Genomic DNA, 22,819 nt, shown 5'->3' with positions numbered 1-22,819 from the left:
GAGGCTAGATGATGAAGAATGGATTACAGCTGTTTTTCAATGGGATTCGACTTCCGAGGAGTATATGATTTCTATTTTGTTGTATTTGTACCCTTTATGGTTTTTTGTTGCTCTTTGTAGTCTTTTTCTTGCTCTTTGTAGTCTATTTTCTTCCCTTTGTGGTTCTTATACTGGCTATAGCCTGTATAGGTGTGAAGTTTTATTGTGATGTATTTGTATTTTGTGATTCTATGGAATGAAATATGACATTTTTATGGAAAAAAGAAGAAGTTGAAGAGCCATAAAGAAAATAAGAAAAAAAAAAGTTAAAGGGGCATGGGCGTAAATTACCCATCATTAGCTACACCAAGAGGGTGTTTGTTTCCTATTTTTTAAACTGATTTTTGCTGTTTTGGTTGAAAAAGCAGATATAAGCCGTTTGGTTAAATATTCAAAACAGCTACTGATTGCTGTTGAATAAGGAATTAGCTGTTTTTTGAATCAGCAGCAAAACACTACTTTTTTTTTTATAATGCATCTACCGTTCACTTTTTTTCCTTAAATACCCTTTCAAAATTAAGCTAAACATGTTCTGTCCATCATAAGCATTATTGTTCTATTTCATTTTTTTTATTGTACTGGATTTGAGCACTCTAATAAGATGTTTTGGCTACCCAATTTTGGGTTGTGAATGATTAAAGTTTCTGAAAAAAAAAACGTAATAAGGGTAGATTCATTATTCAATTGGTGAGTATTTATGAATAAAATATAATCGTGTTTTAAAAAAAATGAATAAAATATAAACGTAATTTAAATTATTTATTTATTAATTTTAGAATTACTTATTGATTTGAAATAGGTTAATATTCGTCATTTTATATACTAACAGCAACGGTTGATTATAATTTTACCAAACACTAATAATCAAACACAGCAAATAACAAAACAACAAACAACAACAGTAAACAGCAACACTAACAGCAAACAGCAACGGCTAAACCAAACAGGCCCTACGTTTACCATGCTCAGATACCTTTACTGACAACAGAGTCTCCACGTGGCGAAGTTGCATTGGTTGGATAGTCGAAATCAGAAATTTTTAAATTAAAGGTAGGTAATTTGATTGCAACAGCAATTGCCCGGAAAAAAAATATCTCCAGTCGCCTTGAATATTTAGTTTTCCTTCCTTTCAATTCCTCAGAAATTTGATGATAATTGGAATTTCACTGATTACGCAGAGATGGATAACAACACTGGCCAGTTATGGGCAGTGATAATCATATTTCTTCTCCATTTGGTTACTGGAATTCAGGGTTGGGGAAAGGAAGGCCACTATGCAATTTGCAGAATTGCAGAGGTGAAGTGAAAGGATTTGATTTCTTCTTCTAATTAAGTAGCTGTTGTTCTCTTTCCATGTTTAATTGATGAGAATTTTTTTGATTCTTTAGGGGTATTTGACTGAAGATGCGTTAGCTGCAATTAGGGAATTGCTTCCAGATTCTGCTGAAGGTGAACTTGCTGAAGTTTGTTCCTGGGCTGATCATGTGCGATTTCACTATCATTGGAGTAGTGCTTTGCACTATGTTGATACTCCTGATTTCTTGTGTAACTACAACTATTGTAGTAAGTTTGCTTGCCTCTCTCTCTCTTCTTCCTTGGTTCCAATTTATAATTAGTTTTGTTTGTGTTCAATTCTAGGTTACACGGAAAATTTGATTTTATAGTGTTTAATGTTTGGGGAAATGTTTAGGAAACAGAAACTTGTAGGAAACATATCGGGTCACATTTGATTAGTTTGGTTTGTGTTGATTTATGTTGCACGGGAGCTTTGATTTTGCAGTGTTTCATGTTTCGGAAACCTTTCCGAAAAGGGAAACTCTAGGAAACTTGTATGAATCATTTCGGATCACATTTGATTAGTTTGGTCTGTGTTGATTTATGTTGCACGGGAGCTTTGATTTTGTAGTGTTTCATGTTTCGGGAAACGTTTCCGAAATGAAACTCTTGGATAATTGTAGGAAACATTTCGGATCACATTTGATTAGTTTGGTTTGTGTTTATTTATGTTCACGAAAACTTTGATTTTAAAGGGTTTCATGTTTCGGAAAATCATTTTCGAAAACGGAAGCTTGTACGAAACATTATTTGGGGTCACGTTTCTGTAATTTAAAAAGAAATGGAAACTCATTTCCTAGGATATGACGTGGTTTGAGAAGTAGATCAATATTACTCACCTTGTTCAGTAAATCTCTAATGTTTCATCTTCTACAAGCTTTCAAAATGAAAAAAAAATCTCTTTTTTCTTTCTATTATGTGCTTCGTTCGTAAATTTTTAATGTATATATTGAAAAATTGATCATACATCTTTACAATTTATTTATTTTTATAGATATACCCTTTTATTTTTACTATTTATCTATGTTGCACGAACACTTCTAGTTAATTGCATTTCGTGTCTGTGTCCATTTTCGTTTCTAAGCTATTTTATGAAGGTTATGTTTTAGAAATAACGTTTCCCGTGTCTGTTTCCTTGTCCATGCCTGTTTCCGTGCAGCATAGCTATTTACACATTTCCCCAGGTTTCTGTTTCCTATATTTCTTTATAAATATTGTTTCTCGGAATCTGTTTCAGTTTTCATGTAGCATAGTCCACACAGAGTCGGAGATGGGGAGGGCATTGCTCATCTCCGACACTTCCCAACTTCGAGGACAAAGGGTTCCCCATCTCCGCCCTGTAGGGAACTTTTACGGGGATTAACTGTCTCTGTCAAGGTGGATCCCAGTGGGGCAGGGGAATCCTTGCCCCGTTGACAACCCTAGTTTCAATTTATGGTTTAGTTTGGTTTGTGATGATCTTTGTCTTTCAAATAGGGGATTGCCATGATTCTAGTGGACGTAAGGACAGATGTGTAACTGGTGCTATTTTCAACTACACAAACCAACTTACTTCAGTCTATCAGAATTCAAATCCAGTGTTCAATTGTAAGCTTCATTTAATGTTGACATAAGTGTTACAATTTAATGTAGCTCCTCCTTCAACTGTGTAATATGAGGACTCTGTTGATTGCAGACAATTTAACTGAGGCACTTATGTTCTTAGCCCATTTTATTGGAGATGTTCATCAGGTATGCTCTCTGTAGAAACCTCACAGCTTTAAAGCAACTATTAGGATGCAAATATTGAAACAGAGAAATCGAATAGACATATATTTTTGTGATTTCAAATCATTACTTCTATTTTTATGGCTTGTCATTCCACTACTTTAAAATGAAAAAAAGAGAGCAGCCTTTGCAAGAAAGAATTTTTTTTTTTTTTCCAAGGCCTTATGTTCAGTACATAAACACCATGCCTGTTTTTATATCTGGCCTTCAACTTGGTTCGTAGGCCAATTTGTCTCAAAATAAACTTTGGATATCAAGTTTGTCGCACCCTGGCTTAAATGGGTATCTACAAAGTTGATAAGAAAGGCCGAAGAATAGCTTTTATTATTATCTCTAACTCACCCTTGCACGTGAACGCTCTTTAGGCTTGAAGCGTGTACAACGCGGCCCATCTACATGCGTTCAAATTCCATTAACAATGGGAGTTGCTCTAAGGGGTTCCAATACCATGTTAATGAACCATTTGATCCAAAAACTTAAGCTGCCAAGGTAAGATCCAAGAATAGATTTTATTATTATATCCGACATTGGCGCAACGGTAAACGTTGTTGTCGTGTGACCAAGAGGTCACGGGTTCGAGTCTTAGGAGCGGCCTCTTGCCAAATAAATTGGCAGGGGAAGGCTTGCCCCCAGTACACCCTTGTGGTGGGACCCCTCCCCGGACCCTAGCTCAGCGGGGACGCGTAGTGCGACCGGGCCGCCTTTTTTTTTATCCGACATTGGTCAAATTATTCCCAAATAACACCTATTAGTATAAGAAATTGACAACTGTAAAGAAAACCACATAAATCATTCATATGCTGACACGTATCACTTTAGGACTAATTTGGCCAAAATTGCTAAGTTGTCTAAATTGATATTGAAAGTTTATTTGCCCATAATTGATCCTGGAAATTAAATTGACCCATTATCTTGCAAATCATCCACTACATTGTGCATGTTTTATTCTTAATAATGTTGATATGTTGTCTGCTTTGCCACAACACAACACAAGTCAATGTTCAATCTCATTATTTCTTAACTTCTTTTATATTACAGCCCCTGCATGTTGGTTTCACTGGAGATTTGGCTGGAAATTTAATTCAAGTCCGTTGGTATCGTAGGAAAACAAATTTACATCATGTAAGCAAAGCTAATCATACTCTATTGAGCTATGTTGCACGGGAATGCCGCTTCAGTAGGGTTTCTGTTTCCCATTTCTGTTTCTGTTTGAAGGCTATGTTTTAGAAATAAATAACGTTTCCCGGTAGTGTTTCTGCTTCCGCTTTCTGTGCCTATCTCCGTTTCCCGTTTTTTTTCTGTTTAAAGGCTACCTTTTAGAAATAACGATCTCGGTTCCTGTTTCCACTTTTCGTTTCAGTGTTTGTGCAACGTAGCTATTGAGGAGAGAGAATGCTTCTCTTTATAGCAAAACATAGTGAATTTTAAAAATTGGACATCTGCACATACTGCAACTGGTAATTATGTTATTGGTCCATTCAACTTGGATTCTAACTATACAAGATGTTAATGAAATTGAAGTTGTAATCTAATGTAAAAGATTCAAGGAAATCATTCTCTTGAGATACTTAGCAATGCTTTCTATTGTGTACTATATGCATCTTGTTAATCAACTGTTTGAGTCAAAAGTTTAAGCTGATAGATAAAGCCTAATAATAGTTTTTGTTATTATTTTTTATATACCCCAACATGAGAATGCCTCTTGGGATTGAAGCGTGGACAACATATGCTCATCTTATCATATGTTGTTGAAATTCCATTAACAAATGGAGTTGCCACGATTTGAACCCTCGACCACTTGGTCTAAGAGGCGTTGATAGCATATCAAGAACTAATTGATCTTAAACTTGGGCCTAATTCACTCGTGTCAGAGATAATAATAATAATAATAATAATAAAAGTTATTCTTGGGGTTTAACTATTAGTTCTGGTTCCATGACATGGTATCAGAGCTATGGTTCAATGCCCCCTCCCCTCTCCCCCTCTCCTAATATTGGCTCCACGCTCCAAATGAATTGAGCGTGAGGGGAGTGTTAAAATATGTGTGAAGCAATTCTCATCCTTTGAGGTACCTGTTGGAGTGAGTTAGGCTTTTGGTTACATGTTATCACAGCCTCTATGGAGGGTTCTAATCCTGACACCCTCATTTATTGATGGAATATCAACACATGGTAGGATAGGTCTGTGTTGTACAGCCTAGAAGGATACTTGACACACCCCCATCTGAAGTGTGAACATGAATGCCCTTTGGGCTTGAAGTATGTACAACACTGACTCATCTTACAATGTGTTGAAATTCCATTAACAACTAGAGTTACTAGGATTTGAAACCTCGATCACTTGGTCTAAGAGGCTCTGATACCATATCAGAAACACACACCCCTCATGACTAGGGCTGGACATTTGAAGTATGAAATTTGTAGGACTAGAATGCTCTGATGCCATCTTAAATTTATTCTTAATTTCCCATCAAGATACACCTTTAAAAGGGAGGGTCGTCTCACACGTATACAGGACTCATTACCTTTCGCTAGCTAACTTGGGATGCTTAACACATCTAAAACAACAAATATATTTGATTTTGATTCACATAATTGCATATCATCTGTTCATATATACTAAGATCGGTTTACCATCAATATCAATACTATTTTTCTGTATTCAGGTATGGGATGACATGATTATTGATTCAGCCCTGAAGACATTCTACAGTTCAGATATTGCAATCATGATACAATCAATTCAGAATAACATGACGGTATGCTTTTCCTTCTACCTAGTAATCTGGTTAGTTTGAGGATAAAAAATAAGCTGCGATTGTTAATAGCTTGTTCTGCTGCGACGAAACACACTTTTTTCCACGAATTCATTTTGTTATTGCTTTTCTATGCATCTTTTAGGCCTAATACAGCTATAGCTCCCAAACTTGTCCATAAAAGCAGATTGGCCCCAGAACTTTAAAAACGATCTATAAGTTACTTAAAATGACATGAGTTCATTGTGGCAGAGCAAGAGATATGTAGACAAGTTGAAACGTGTATCACTTTAAGCAAGTTTAGATGGCCAATAGGTCATTGTAAGCAAGTATAGGAACTAATAGATCATTTTAAGCAAGTTACGGAGTCAATTGGGTTTTACGGCCCCCTTAAAGGGGCTACGTATGTATTAGGCCTTTTCTTTTTATAATCTGTGTGCTTGCTTTTGACTTTGTCTCATTTCATTTTCAGGAAGGTTGGTCCAATCAGCTTCCAGTTTGGGAATATTGTCAAAGCAACCGAACAGTTTGCCCAAACATGTAAGTTTATGCCCCTACTTATGCTAATCCTTAAATCTACAAACTGTTTCATGTATAATTGGAGTAAAATACACTAACCCTCATTGAAGTTTGAGCTCTGTTTCACAAAAATAAATGAATTTCATTCTCTTTTAATGAAGTCACTAAATTTCATATTTACTTTCAGTAAAGTCATTCCGGTTAATTTGTATATAAAAACTCGTTGTAATATTGATATGATACATAAGACAGTTGACTATATACCAACTAAGAGTTATATTGGACATATCTGATTTTTATGTTTGGTGTGGCAAAAACGTGGCAACCACATGTGTGCCACGTGGCATATCCTAAACACGGTTTTTAAAAATACATCATTATCAAATGCTGCACTTAATTGGTATCTAATCAACCAGTCTTTTGTGCCACGTGAACATCCCAACGATTATTTATACACAAATTGGTTGGAATGAACTTATTAAAATCAAACGTGAAATTCAGTGATTTTATGAAAAGAAAATGCAGTTTTGTGAGTTTTGTGAAGCATAAACTCCAAATTTCAGTGACGGTCGGTGCAATTTGACCCATATAATTGATATTTATAAAAAAGACAAAGAAGGAATTGAATTATTGAATTCAATTAATTTGCTGTTGTTAGGGTTAAAAGAAAAGTAGTTCTTATAATATATTCATTAACATTTTGTGTAGATATGCTTCTGAAAGCGTTAGTTTAGCATGCAAGTATGCCTACAAGAATGCTACGCCTGGAAGCACTCTTACTGGTATGTTCTAATTACTTGGAAGGTTTATGCATTCTGTTATGCAAAAAAAAAAAGGGTAAATTACATCCATGGCTCCTAAATTATAACATTGTTAATATTATAGTCCCTTTACTTCATTTCGTAACATAAAGTCCAAATCAACAAAAATTCGTTAAAAAATTATCAAAATAATGACCTGGACAAGTTTGAATACGTAATTGATTCATTTGCTATCCATTTCACCATAGATTATAGTTAAATGCCTATTTTACCTTTATATAGAGACAACATAAATAAAATAAAATAAAATGTAAAGAAGGAATTATATGAGGGTAAATTAGGTATTTGAACATAACCAATGTGACATGGATAAAAAAAGATTTAATAATGTAGTCAAATTTGTCTAACTCATCCTATTATTTTTAACAGATTTTTATTGATTTGTACTTCAATGTAAAATTTATGAAATTTTATGTTAAAAGATGAAGTTTAGGGACCATAATATTAACAACGCTATATTTCAAGGACCATGGATGTATTTTAATCTAAAAATGGATGAGTAGGAACCATAATTGTTTCTTGAGCTACAAGCCATATGTTATTATTAATTAGTTATTTAGCATTTTTAATCATGACACGAATATTTAAAATTATTATTATATCCTTTTGATATTTCTTATACCCCACCTGAGCGAGGGTTCGGGAAGGGGTCCCACCACAAGGGTGCACTGGGGGCAAGCCTTCCCTTGCCAATTTATTTGGCAAGATGCCGCTCCTAAGACTCGAACCCGTGACCTCTTGGTCACACGATAACAACGTTTACCGTTGCGCCAAGGCTCGCCCTCCTTAATAGAGATAATAAAATTGCAAGTGACCTACAAATACGACTTAAATCTCTCATGATTTTATATGGTATCCCTTGTAGAGATAGTAAATGTAGTAGTGGCCTATGAACAAGTTACACTAACCCAACTTGAATGGTTTTTTCTAGGCTTAATACATCTGTAGCCCCCTGTTAGCCCTCTGAACTTGTTTAAATTGACCTATTAGCTCCTAAACTTGTTTGCATTGATCTATTTGCCCCTTGAACTTGCTTAAAGTCATATAATTTCAATTTGTCCAAAATCAATCATGTTCCGCCATGTGGATTAAGGGAGTTAATAATGTCGTTTTAAGCAAATTCAGGGGTTAACGAGACACTTTGTAAGTTCAGGGGCAATCAACTTATTGGGCTAAGTTCAAGGGGGCTCCTAGTATATCAAGCCTTTTTTAAATAGATTTTGGGTCAATCTTTTGGATTAAAATGGCATAAATAGTTAAAAGTATTACTTTATCACCCTTGTACTTTTAAATGTCATCATTAACAAAGGTAGTAAGATTACACGTGACTTGTAAACACAACAGGAACCCAATTGGAGACACATTTTTTTCTGGGATGAGTTAGGGTTGGCTCATTCGACAATTATCCGGTAATTAACACGACCCGCATACATGAATTGCCACCCCTACTGATTGGTGCTGAGACTTGCTGCTTTGGCAAGGATCAAGTGCACAAATTTCATTGCTCAAAGCAAATTCCGTTCCTTATCATTTTCTACTTCTTCTTTTTTGTGTTGCAGATGATTATTTTCTTTCTCGGTTGCCGGTGGTGGAGAAGAGGCTGGCTCAAGGTGGAATCCGGTTAGCCGCTACCCTAAACCGCATTTTTTCTTCTCAAACTAAAATTGCTCAGGCGAGAAGATGAAAAGGATAAGCTAGAGACACACAACACAAGCATCTTATCTTTAATGGCATGACTTTCCCATTCTCATCACCACATGTTCCTATTCCTACGTCCCCAATTAACATATTTTATGGTTAACTGTTGACTTTTTTCCCCAAATTGTTGCTTGTTGGGATGCCATTATCTACCCGAATATAATACACCCAATTTTTTGGCTCTTGCTTGCGTAAAGATGTCATCTTTAAGGGCACTCAAAACTGGGAGTTCAATACTTGTACTCAATGATAACCTTGTATATATGTAAAACTGAAGCATTGTTAAAGTTGTATATATATATATATATAATAAATAATCTGGTTTTTGTGGGTTCATTTCGTTTTGGAATTGTGCTTTTTTTTGTTGTGATATTTGAGAAGGAAAATCTAACTCAGGTAAGAGAGAAGGAAGAAGAAGAAAAGATGAACGAGAGAGGGAACGATTTGAGGTTGTGTTCTTTTGCTTTTGTATTGATGATGGGCTTGGCTACCATTTTTGCGCCTGGAGCTCTAGGATGGAGCAAGGAGGGTCACGTAATGACGTGTCGGATTGCACAGGTAATGTGATTTAGTGTCCGTCTGGGGGTTTTCTTAGCTCATTTTTGTTATGTTACTCCAAACGGTAGATATTAAGCTTTTGGTTATAATTGAGAAACGTCTGTTATAGATAAAGGGTGGCCCAGTGCACGACACGTCCTCGTTAAGAGAGGGTCCGGAGAAGGGTCCCACCACAAGGGTGTATTGGGGGCAAGCCTTCCCCTGTCAATAGGACCGTAATCAAGCCGAGCTTTGGCCTGTTCAAGCTCAGCTCGTTATAAAATTAATGAGCCCGAGCCCAAGCTGAGCTTGCTATAAAATTAACGAGCCGAGCCGAGCTTTGGCTTGCTCAACGAGCTTGAGACGAGCTTCGAGCTTATTTCGAGCCCAAAATAATATGTTTGTGAACGTACTCATCTAATAGCAAATGAAATAATATGTTTACGAACCGAGCCAGTAAATCGTGTTCACAAGCGGCTCGTTTACAAATCGAGCCGAGCTTTTATCGAACCGATCACCGAGCCGTTCATGAGCGGCTCGGCTCATTTACAGCTCTACCTGTTAATTTTTTTGGACAAGAGGCCGCTTCTAAGAGTCGAACCCGTGACCTCTCGGTCACAAGCAACAACGTTTATCGTTGCACCAAGTCTCGTCATCAGAAACGTCTGTTATAGATATTTAGAAAAAAATCAGGTAATATCTAATAGCTACCGGCCAACAATAAACAACAAAAGATGAACCCAACAGACTTTTAATTCATCTTCAGGGTCAGATGATATGACGGAAATTATTCATCTTGAGGGTCAGATAATATCACGGAAATTATTCAGAATTTGACTAAAAGCAAGAAGCTTGAATTCTTTGCTTTAACTTGGGTCGTGCTCGGATTGGGCCCAACGGGCTTACGTATAAAATTATTAAACTCAAACTTAGTTTAACCTGATATTAATTTAGGTAGGTTCGGGCTTTGGCTTGAATTTCAATTCCTAAACCTAGGCCGCGTAAGTCTACCTAAAAATTTTAAAAATAAAAATTACTTTTTGTACCAAAACAAATTATTTTATTATATAATGTTAACTTCAAATTTATATATTTTTCTTTTATAAATTATAGGCCTAACCCCCTTCCAAGCCCCTTAATGTTGTAACTTTTTTTCATTTAGCCACCTAAACTTAGAATGTTCCCATTTAGCCACTTAAACTCAACAAATGACACACATTTAGCCTTTATAAGCCTACATGGCACTTACGTGTCACTTGTTGCCTTCCCAGCCCCTTAAACTTGTAACTTTTTTTCATTTATCCACTATAACGGTAAAATTTCACCACTTAAAGTATCACGAAAACCCTCAAATCCGGGAACATTGTTTTATAGATGTCCAAATTATGGGGTTAGTTGTTTAATAACTTAATTAGTTATGATAAATTAATAACTGCATTTGACAAATTGCTAATTTTTTTAAATTTTGAATTGGAAAAAGAGACCAAAAGAGTTACAATATTTGAGTTTAAGTGGCTAAATGGGAAGACCTAAAGTTAAAGTGGTTAAATAAAAAAAAGTTACAAGTTTAAGGGGTTGGGAAGGGGTTAGGCCTTGAGTTTAAGTGGCTAAATGGGAAGGCATAAAGTTTAGGTGGCTAAATGAAAAAAGTTACAACTTAAAGGGGCTGGAAAGGGGTTAGGCCTAAATTATAATACATAATATAAATATATTTATTTAAAAATTAATACGCAGTCCAGGATGGGCTGGCCTGTCTTTTTGTTTTTTTTATAATTCCTAAGCCCGTCTAGCAATGTGCGAGCTTAGATGGGCCTTGTCAGACTGAGCCACTGTCATTTTTCTTGTCTAAGTCTGGTCTAATAAATGTTTGTTAGCAAGTACCCGATCTGGTGAAAAGGCTTACTTCTACATTGGTCGAGTATAAATATTTACGTTGCACGGATATGAACACGGAACAGACAACATTTCTACAATAAAACCTTCATAAACTAGCCTTCAGAGAAAATTGGACACAGACACGTACATTGGTCTAGTATAAATATCTATGTTGCACGGATATGAACACGGATCGGACAACATTTCTACCATAAAACCTTCATAAAATAGCCTTCAAACAAAACTAGACACAGATACGGATACTCTTGAAAGCAAAGCGTAGAATCCTTCTAATTAATAGTTAACAACAACAAATAAAGTTACCAAAATCACTTACTATTTGATTATTTATCAGAACCTTTTAGGACCAGAGGCATTACATGCTGTAGAACATTTGCTACCTGACAACGTCAACGGAGACTTATCCGCGTTGTGCGTATGGCCCGACCAAATCCGGCACTGGTATAAATACCGGTGGACGAGTCCTCTACACTTCATTGACACACCTGATAATGCCTGCTCATTTAATCATGAAAGTAAGTCTTTTAAACCTGGTATAATTACAATAGGAAAAAGTACAAAAATAAACCTCGTGGTTACACCTGTTTTCGATCAACATTCATGTGGTTTAAAAGTTTTCGATCAACATCAACTGTTTTAAACTACACGGGTGTTGATCGAAAACAGGTGCCACAAGGTTTATTTTTGTACTTTTCCCATTACAATATTAGCTACTAAAATTTCTTCTTTAATCAAGTTTCTTAATAGAAGTTTAATTATAGAATTAATTAATTAATTATTATATCAGGGGACTGTGTTAAAGATATGTGTGTTGCTGGTGCTATTCAGAATTTCACATCTCAGCTTTTGCACTACAAAGAAGGCAGCACAGACCGCAGATGTAAGGAATCGATCAATCCTACCATTTTGTGTTTCGTGTCAAAATTGTGTTATCTTATATATATGTTCCATATGGTTTTATATGTTACAAATGCTAGAAAAATGATTTTCGTGTCGTGTCAGAAATTGCCACTCTAGTTTTAAGACGGTCTTAATTGGTTTTATATATATGATCATATGGTTGTATGTGCAGATAATTTAACAGAAGCCTTGCTGTTCTTGTCTCACTTCATGGGAGATATTCATCAGGTATATACTTATGTTCATGTAACCAAATTCGATTTTCCGTTGAAAGGCCTAATACATAGACAGACAGTGGCGGAACCAGAACAAAATACTCGGTGTCAAGAAGAAAATATGTTAAAGATTGTAAAAGAAAATTTGAGACTAAGAATTAGTACGAATAATTCCGTCCACAATCTGTCGGTGTAGGAAATCTGTTACATATTCTTCGGGTGTTGCTATTTACTGCTCCCATTTGGACAATTTTGCGCTTTTCACAATTTTTTTTCAAAACTGAATTTTTTTTTTAGAGAATCCGCCTGTTTTATGTCTAGGCAGAACGGAATTTCTATCCACCTAGGCATAAAAATTTATGAAAAAGCGTCAAATTTTTTGGACGAAAAATGCAAAACCGTCACAAAAAAAATGCATTCTTTTCATGATTTCTTTGATAAAAAAAACGTAAATTTTAATGTTTCCAACTCGTAATCATCCATTTCCGGGATTCTCATGTTGTCACACGTCAATTATTTTCATAATTTCAATTATTGTTGTTTGGGATTTTGATTTTAGACACAGAATTTTCAGTTTTTAATGAAAAAATGTCCAAATGGAGACGGTAACTAGTAAAAGGGTGGTATTTAGCAATCCACTATTCTAAAATAGATTGAAATTACAATACCTTTAGCGACGAACTTTCATCGTAACTCTTTTTTATTTTCTCTTAGTCGGATGGTGAACAGACCCTCCGTGACCCGTCTCTTTGTCTTGTACATAGTCCCTTCAACTTCACCATAAAAGCCTTAAAAACAACAGATTAATTTCTTAAACTTATTTAAATTATCTATTGGCTCCTTAAACTTCTTTAAATTACCTATTGATTTATTGAACTTCCTTAAAGTGATATACACTTCAATTTCTTCAAATTTCTGCTTGCTCTGTCAGGTAAGATGTAAGGGGTTCGATCATGTTATGTTAAGGAATTTCAAAGGGCTAACCGGTCGTTTTCAAAGTTGGAAATGTCATTATGCTTTTCTCGACAAATTTGGAAATTAATTGTGTTTTGTTGTTAATATTTTCAGCCAATGCATGTTGGATTCACTAGCGATGAAGGAGGAAACACCATTGATTTACGCTGGTTTAGGCATAAATCTAATCTTCATCATGTAAGAATCTCTCTCTCTCTCTCTCTCTCTCTATATATATATATATATATATCCATCCAGTGGTGAATACAAAATTACTCGGTTGGGGGCCAAGTTTACACCTGGGTTCTCAAAAAAAATATTTTTTTTTGCTAAATCGAACTTGCTCAAATTTTTTGTTGTATATTATAATTTGAATGGTCAAGAACCAAATTTTAAGTATTATGTATAATTTCTCAGAATTAAGCTAGATTTCGTTTAAGAGTCTATGTAAAAAAAATTGGATTTAGGTAGAGCCAAACAGGTAAAAAAATTTAAAATTTTGATTTGAGAGGGCCTACCTGGCCAAAAAAATTAATAATTTGGATTTAAGAAAGGCAAAAAAAAAATAGAAATTTGGATTTAGGGAGGCCTAACAGGGCAATAAAATAGAAATTTGGATTTAGGAAGGCCTAACGGGTGAAAAAAATTAGAAATTTGGATTTAGAGAGACCTAACAGGCCCGAAAAAAATAAGAAATTTGGATTTAGAGAGACCCCAAAAATTAGAAATCTGGATTTAGAAAATATCTGTAGTCCCAAAGTATTGAAATTTTGGATTTTGAACAAATCCAACACTTAATGGGTAATTCAACCCCCAGATTTTTTTTTTTTTTTTTTGTGACAGGGGCCGAAATTTTGGTTCCGGCAGCCGGCCCCCAGGCCCCCTGTATCCATCATTAACATATATAAACAAAGATATAATGAGAAAATGATGAGCTGTTTATAAATTGCAGGTATGGGATAGAGAGATCATTCTTACAGCTCTGAAAGACTTCTACGAAAATGATATTGACCTTCTTCAACAAACCATTGAAGGCAACTTCACTGATGTAAGATCATACCATTAACTGATGTAACAAAAAAAAAAAAAAAAAAAATCATATTTGGTTTCAATAAATTCATTCCGATCAATTTGTGACATAAGCATTAAAGACAATCGATTATATGCCAACTAAGCGTCACATTATGTAAGAATGTGATTTTTTTAAGACTTTTATGGTTTAGAATGTGCTATATGACATACACGTGGCTTCCGCCTTTCTGTCTGTCTGTCTGTCACATCAGCCATAAAAATCTAACATGTGGCTTAGTTGATATATAGTAACCTGGCTTTTGAAATCAAATATGAAGTGATGATTTTGTTGAAAGAAAATGAAGTTAGACGATTTTTATAAAACAGACCTCAAATTTCAATAACCGTCACTACATTTTACCCGATTCTAGCCTTTGATTAATTTGCAAGAACTCTGAAGTCAAATAATGTATGCCTTATGAGTGGTTGTTATGTTGATCATACACAGGGAATATGGTTTGATGATGTAGCTTCATGGAAAGATTGTGATGATTTGCTTTCATGCCCAAACAAGTAGGTTCCACTTCACTACGTACTACTAATATTACGACCTCTAAACTTCATTTTTTAATATAAAAATCTTCAAATAATTTTAAATCAGGAAAATATACGTTTAATAAATAATAAAGATGATGCGGGCAAGTTTGGTGATATAATTGTTTTTTTATCTATATCACCAAAAATTATGGTCAAATACCGATTTTAGTCTCATCCTTTCTCAAATTTTTAATAGACTTTTGTTGATTTGGATTTTAATATTGCAGAATGTACTGTTTAAGGATTTTTTTTTTACTAAGAAATGAAATTTAAAGATCGTAATGTTAATAATGTTATAGTTCAGGAGCTGTGAATGTAATTTACCCAGCTAGTTTATGCCCTGTTTGGTTTGATTCAGATTTGGCAGAAATTTGAGCTGGATTTCTTGTGTTTTATGTTATGGTGTAGGTATGCTGCAGAGAGCATAAACCTAGCTTGTAAATGGGGTTACAAAGGAGTGAAGGATGGTCAAACTCTTTCAGGTTTGTATTACCATTGTGATTTTCTGGTATATTTATTATGGCCAACGGTCCCTAAAGTTTGACGTCTATTTCACAAAGATCAATCAATTTTACATTTGATTTCAATAAAGTCATTTCCACGTCAAAAAGAAAAGGGTAATTAATTTATTAGTCCCTATATTTTGACAAAACACACTGTTTAGTCCTGTATTTTTTAAAACACACGGTAAGGTCCTTAACATTTTTCTCGATGAACTGTTTAGTCTCCTAACGTTTTTTCTCGGTGAACTGTTTAGTCTCTGTCGTTAGACTCTTATGAAGATTCTGTTAGTCAATTTGGATTAATAGAAACATCTTCCGTCATCACTGAAACAGTTGACAATAAACATGAGTTGAGAATACGGAGGAAATTAAACTCACCATTGAGAGTAAGAGGATTTCCACCTTCAATTCTAAGAGGAAGAGTAAGCGAGAGAGATTTGAGTCGATTTCTACCTTTAATTCAAACAGAAAGAGTGAGCATGAGTGATTCGATTATGGATTAAGAATTCAATCCTTTCTCCATTTTTTGTGAGCGCGAGTTGTGAGAGAAAGACATAGAGGTGTGAATTGTTTTTGACTGATAAATAGTAAAGGGTAATTTAGTCATTTCTGAATTCATAAACGATAAAAAAATCTAATAAACAGACGGAAGAACTAAACAGTTCACTGAGAAAAAGGTTAGGGACCTTACCATGTATTTTTTAAAATACAAGGACTAAACAGTGTGTTTTATCAAAATATAGGGACTAATAAATTAATTATCCAAAAGAAAACAATTGATATATCTAATTAACTTTTACTGCTTACACCGTGAAATCAAGTCGTGTCAGCGACATAAATTCTCTTCCTCCACTTCGTCCTATCCACTACCATATTTTCCTCAATCTCCAATAAACTTATATCACTCTCAGTCACCATTTTCCAAGTTTGCTTAGGTCTTCCTCTACCCCTCACCATTGCATCCCTTTACCACTCTTTAGTCCTCCTAACCGGCGCATCAAGCACTCTTCCTCTTACATGGTCAAGCCACCTTAGTCAGTTTTCCCTCATTTTATTCTCAATAGGTGTAACCTCATACTTTTATCCTAATTATTTCATTACTCACCCGATCCATTCTCGTATGACCATACATCCATCTCAACATACGCATTTCTGCCGCCGACATCTTATGAACGTGACAGTGTTTCACTGCTCAACACTCCGTACCATATAACAATGCAGATCTAGCCGTGCGGTAGAATCAAATCATAAATAATTTAAAAATTATAATTACGTCTATGAATCAAATCATATTGTCGAATCAGAAATTCATATTTTTATGTTGTGGTATATGCAGATGATTACTTCAATTCAAGGATGCCAATTGTGATGAAACGGATAGCCCAAGGTGGAATTAGATTGGGCATGTTCTTGAATAAGATATTTGGAGATTCTGAACAAGGGATTGCATCTCCAACATGACCTTACCTACACGATTAAGGAAACTTAATTACCCCATTAACCAACTTTTTCAATTCACTAATTAATAAGTGTATTTCTTTTATGTTGGATGTTTTTCACTTATTATTTGTAAATGAAATTATCTTAATTTGGGAAATTTTTTATAAACTTTCAATTTGGAATACCATTTCTCAATGACTTAATAATTACAAGATAATTTTGAATCAATTCCTAAATTTAACTAAATTTGTTAAAAAAACCACAAGGTTATTCAATAAATTAATTTGTACTTATGTTAATAAGGAAATCTAATTTAGTTTAAAGAGAAATAGTCAATTTTAACTGTAACTTTAACTGTTTTGTTAGAATCCAATTTAACTCTTTGATCTTTACAAAAAGTTATGGAGCTTTTAGTTTATTTTGTAAGAATTACATGAGTCAGAATTGAAACAAAAGAGAGTTATAACTATATTAGAAATTTGGCATGAGTCAAATAGTCCTATCATGACGACGGATATGGATGAATAAATGGCTTATTTGATTACTTAGGAGCTTATAAGCTCCCTTATAAACTCTAACCTAAGAGCAGCTCATGTATAAACTCTAATATAAGAGCATCTCTAATAGATTTTTAATTCATTTTATTAAAATAATATAAACAATTGACTTTTAGTGATTTAAGGAGTGACTTATACATATCATCTCCAATACTACTCCTCATATTCACTTATTATTTATTAATTTATTTATTAAAATTATTAAATGTTGTTATATTTATTAATTGTGAGAGGAGAGAGTATTCAATAATAAATTATTAATAAAAAAATGAAATAAGGAGAGGACTAGGAGTGGAGAGACGATCATCAATAATAAGGAAGATTCGGAAGGTCTTAGTGATTTGAGAAGTCACTAAAAAACGATTGGAGTTGATTTTAACCCTCTCTCCTTAAATTTTAACCTAAGAGGTTGTTAGAAATGCTTTAAGAATTATGAAAACTTAACTAAAAGAGTCTCTTGCCTCAAATTTTACCTAAGAGGTGGTTAGAGACGCTTCTAAGACTTATGAAAACTTAATTAAGAAAGAGACAGGAGGGTGTGTCTCTCTCCCCCTCCCTCTCTCTCTCACAAGCCGTCGTTGCCCCCTCTCCCTCTCCCTCAATTCCTCGTTCTTAGTTCGTTATTGAACCACATCTTTCTATGTTTTGGATTTGATGGAGTAATCTCTCCAGTACACACTTCCATATGGCAAAAAGGAGTTTATAATGTACACACTTCCATATCCACCAAATGCCAAAAAGCAAATTTCTTAAACACCAACATTTGGTTTTTGGTTAATTTTACCTTTACTTTTTTCATCACATCCCAACCATCCCTTATTGTTATTGGTACTTTTGTACTTAAACTAAAAGAATACTTGAATTTGATGTCTTTCATACTATCATCAACTGCTACTCTCTTCCTCTTGTTGGCCCCTTATAATATTACAAGTATAGTTCCAAGGGGAGGGGGAAGTTAGGAACTATTTAAACTTTTTAAATTTGGGGCAGACTTCTTTTCTTAAGAGAAAAGGTTTTTAACAGCGACGCTGAGTAAACAGCAAGATACTGGTTTAGTCAACTGGTGACTAGGTTAGTTTCTTAACTTGAGTCAGGATATAGCACTTAGAGTCTATTCCTAAGCTCAGATGTTCGATGCGCACAAATCAGCTTGACCTCTTTACTTGGTCAGTTTTTGGTTATTTAAGCAAGCAATATATATAAGGAGTTTAAGGTAAGAAATACGTTACTCAGCAGATTTATCCAGGTTCGGCTTCTAAGCCTACGTCCTGTCCTCGGAACACGTTCCGAGCTTTCGAATCCTCTACTGAGTTCTTTAAAGGTAGAGCCTCAAACCTTTTACAATCTTAGCAACTGAGTATAACAAGAGTACCTTCCTCTATACCTCTACTCAATCCTAATCTCTTGCTGAGTACTATAACCGAGTACTCAGCCTCTCATTTCTAATCTCTAGAAATGATAAGTGTTTGCCTAAACAATGATTGCTAAGACACTTTAGATGATTGAATAATCACTCTAGACTTTTACACAAAAGATATGAAATTTAGTATAAGATTGCTTTGCTTTTTGCTTGCAGAACTTGCGTAGAAATTTGGTCAGCGTAATGGCTTGATCAAGTTCTGTGTTGAATGAAGCTTCTGATGACACTATTTATAGAGACATCTTGAGGCATCGGTCATTTCGAATTTCAAAGTAACCATTGGAGGGAAACGGCTTCCTATCGTTGTCATCCTGACTTGCTCAGAGCTCTCGGCCAATCAGATTTGAGTATCTTCTGTCCTCAGTCAGCTTTTGGTCAGCTCGACAAAATGTCTCTCCTTTTATGGTAAAGTCAACTGAACAGCATATTGTGTCGTCTGAACTTTACCTAAAGTGGAAACACTTTGTCTGGAAGTTTTCCTTAGCCAGCTGTTGTCTTGTACGCTTTGTCGAATCAACTCAGCAGCTTCATTCCGAAGTTGTTCCCTGAAGGTCTTCTAGATCCTTCTTCCGCTGAGTTGCGTTTTGTCCATAACGACAACGTTTTGACATACGCGGGCTGAGTTGTCTTGAACCGTTTGACTTGGGCTTTGACTCTTGTATTGGGCTTGTGCCTTTTAATCCTTTTGTCTTATAAGCAATTTAACTCAACATTGAACAAACACATTAGTAGAATAAATCAAGGCATTTAAACTTAGTGTGTTTAGAATATGTTTTTAATTATACTTAAACAATTTTGTTAAATCAAAATTATGTGGAAAGGTGTTTCAACACCTCTTCTTTGAATCCTTTTTAGAATCATCAACTTTAAAAAAAAATGAGCTAATTTTAGGAAAACAATTAAAGAAAATCACTTCGCCTATGTATGAGATATTTCACAAAACGAAATAAATCATGTGCATTTTCCTTCGCAGTTGAGTGAAACTGCGAAGCCGGAGTAAATCTGCGACTCCACAGTTTACTCAATAGCTTTACAGTTTCACTCAACCGAGAAGGGAAAAACTACTAAGCGCTCAGTTAAAGCAATCCGCAATGATTTTGCTTTGTAGCTTGCGACAACCGCGAGCAAACTCACAATCGCAAAGTAATTTTCTGGCAAAACAATACTGCACACTCTAATATAGGGTCATTTCTAAGTTATATTGTGCAAAATATGCTTAAGAAATAACGAAAACAATAAATAAACCCTAAACAAAATCGCAAAACGAGAAAACGAACCAACAAAACCTTATCCCTATAAATAAATCGCATAAAACAGTTAGATACTTACAATCTTTCTGATTTTTGCCATTGAAATCGTCAAGAAACACTTTGAAACCGCCAAGAAACACTTCGAATCCGCGCATCCTTTAACACTTTGATTTCGTAGAAAGAAAGAGAGAAGAAAGATGAAGAAATGACTAAGTTTGTTATATATATGAATGATATTTTGAGAAAGTCCTTATTAAAATAATCTAGATATGTAACAGGTGGTGTAATGAATCTAAATATATAAATGGCCTCCGAATTAGGTCAGTTTTATAATTTACCCTTAACTTTAGTGAATTACTATATCCAGCCTCAATTTCCCACCCTCAGTCCCGGGAAAAGACTAAAATATACTTCTATCAAATTTCAACATTCACAAATCCTCTCAAACACCCTAAACTCTCTTAGATCCAATTCGGACTAATTTATCAACAAAAACATGGATCGGGGGAGGGGCGGCAAAGGAAAAAAGACTAATGATACGTAATTTTGCTTGATTTTGTTGATTTTTGTACGTTTTTTGAATCAATTTTGAATTGTTTGGAATTTCGGAATCGCGAGGTGGGACATGCGGCCATCACACCGTCACCTCTGGTGCAGCGTATGAACATCACGTCGCACCAGAAGTGACGGTGTGATAGCGTCACGTCTCACCACAAGCGACAACGTGATGTTCATACGCCGTCACCTGTTGTGAGGCGTGATAGCCTCACGTCCTCACCTATGTGAGGATGTCATGACCTCACGCTTGTGTGGCAAAAAATTCTTAATTTATTTATGTATTTTTTAAAGTTAATTTAAATTTTTTTGTTATTTTTATTTTATTAATTTGATTCTTATTTTTTATTTTTGTTAATTTTTATGTTTTAAATTTTTATTTTGTTAATTTTAATTTTAATTAAAATTTTATTTTTTCTATTTTATTTTGTTTAATTTAGTTTAATTAAATTTTTATTTTGTTAATTTTAGTTAGGATTTAGCAGGCTCCACCAGTTAGGACTGATCTGGAGCAGATTATGGAGGCATGGAACCGGGTGAATTGACTTGTTATAATTTTTTAATATTTAAAATTCTTTAGAACTTATTGTTTTTAACACATTTTAATATATATTTGATATTTCATGTATGTTATTTAATTATAATGTTAATAACTATAAGTCAAATTAAAATATTTAGAATAATTATAATTGTTTAGAATAATAATAATTAAAATGTGAAATTGGAAAAAAAATTCACACTTGGGCATGCGAACATCACGTTTACAAGTATTACGAGTTTAATTGAATAACAGATCTATTTTTTTCCTTCCCGACATGCGGACGCGTGGCTATCATGCCCCACAGTGCGGTGGGGCGTGTGGCTATCACGCCTCACCGTGTGGTCGGACGTGATAGCCACACGTCTCACCGTATGGTCGAGCGTGTGGCTATTACATCCGGTCACATGGTGAGGCGTGTGATTATCACACCTGGCCGCACAGTGAGGCATGATAGCCACACGCCCGCGTGTCAGAAGGAAAAAAAACCTTTTAACACCCAAAACTCCTGAAAAGGCATTTTTGTCCTTTTCAGAGTTAGCGGTTTTTTCTTTAAAAAAAGATAATTAATTTATTAGTCTCTTACTTTTTACCTAACACACTGGTTAGTCATTCTATTTTGAAAACACATTATAAGGTTACTAACTTTTGCCAATATTAACCCTTTTGTCTAGTTTTTTAGACGTGTAATTATTATATTTTAGCATAAACAGGTATATATAAAATAATAGAGTAAGTAACATAGTCAACTTGTATTGTACCGTGATTGTCCTAAAAGCTAAGATATGTTCAGTTAAAAATCTAAAAAAATAGATAAAATGACCACAAAGTTAATATTGGCAAAAGATAAGGATCTTAAAATATGTTTTTCAAAATATAGGGACTAAACAGTGTGTTAGATAAAAATTAGAGGACTAATAAATTATTTACCCTTAAAAGATAGCGGTTTTAAATCAATCTGTTGTTTTAAAACCGTTCTTCACTAAATACAACTATTGGAGATTTTGAATAGTCAAACATCACATAAAAGTGATTTAATGGCCTGTTTGTTTTATTTACTGTTTGTTGTTTGTAAAAACTGTAGGGATTCCTTACTTTTGTAAAATGCTATTTTTCAGATGTAAAAAACAAACAGAAAGTTCCTAAAAAAAACACATAAAACTCTCATTTTTTAATTGTAAAAAAAAAAGGACATGAAAATGAACAATCAAACCTCCCAAAATATCTAATTTTATCCTAAACTTGCATTTGCCAAAACTGTATGGCTTAATAGGCACTCAACCCCCTAAAATTGTAACTTTTTTTCACCTGGCCCCCTCAACTTAGGGGACAACCTCTCAACCCCTCAACTCTTCAAAAACATCATATACGACCCCTTACATTCTATGTTCGGTCAAAATACTGACCAGTGTAGAAAACGCGCTTGACTGTTGACCACACCAATGCCACGTGTCATTTTTTATTAAATTTTTCCATTGAGACCCTGCTCGGCGAGCAAGTCCATTTGTGCTC

At 34.6% G+C, this 22,819-nt stretch overlaps 2 protein-coding genes across 3 annotated transcripts; both read left to right on the top strand.

Annotated features, from left to right (window-relative positions):
• Nucleotides 1-1,127: 1,127 nt before the first annotated feature.
• LOC136232424 (endonuclease 4-like) lies at nt 1,128-9,241 on the top strand. Of its 2 annotated transcripts, XM_066021581.1 has the most exons (10): nt 1,128-1,336; nt 1,428-1,602; nt 2,851-2,961; nt 3,050-3,105; nt 4,180-4,263; nt 5,807-5,899; nt 6,369-6,436; nt 7,124-7,197; nt 8,581-8,645; nt 8,796-9,241. In XM_066021581.1, exons 1-9 carry the CDS (start codon nt 1,220-1,222, stop codon nt 8,613-8,615), a joined length of 813 nt encoding a protein of 270 aa, XP_065877653.1. In that variant the 5' UTR covers nt 1,128-1,219; the 3' UTR covers nt 8,616-8,645; nt 8,796-9,241. The 2 variants fall into 2 exon arrangements, with proteins under 2 accessions (XP_065877653.1, XP_065877652.1); XM_066021580.1 differs by lacking the exon at nt 8,581-8,645.
• LOC136232423 (endonuclease 1) lies at nt 9,181-17,169 on the top strand. The gene is made up of 9 exons (XM_066021579.1): nt 9,181-9,492; nt 11,702-11,882; nt 12,155-12,247; nt 12,440-12,495; nt 13,551-13,634; nt 14,389-14,484; nt 14,956-15,020; nt 15,453-15,526; nt 16,884-17,169. Exons 1-9 carry the CDS (start codon nt 9,181-9,183, stop codon nt 17,006-17,008), a joined length of 1,086 nt encoding a protein of 361 aa, XP_065877651.1. The 3' UTR covers nt 17,009-17,169.
• The last annotated feature ends 5,650 nt before the right edge of the window (nt 17,170-22,819 follow it).

This window comes from Euphorbia lathyris, chromosome 6 (genome assembly GCF_963576675.1).
Source record: "Euphorbia lathyris chromosome 6, ddEupLath1.1, whole genome shotgun sequence".
NCBI lineage: Eukaryota > Viridiplantae > Streptophyta > Magnoliopsida > Malpighiales > Euphorbiaceae > Euphorbia > Euphorbia lathyris.
The sequence above is the reverse complement of the archived record's forward strand: the minus strand, read 5'-3'. Positions and strand labels throughout refer to the sequence as shown.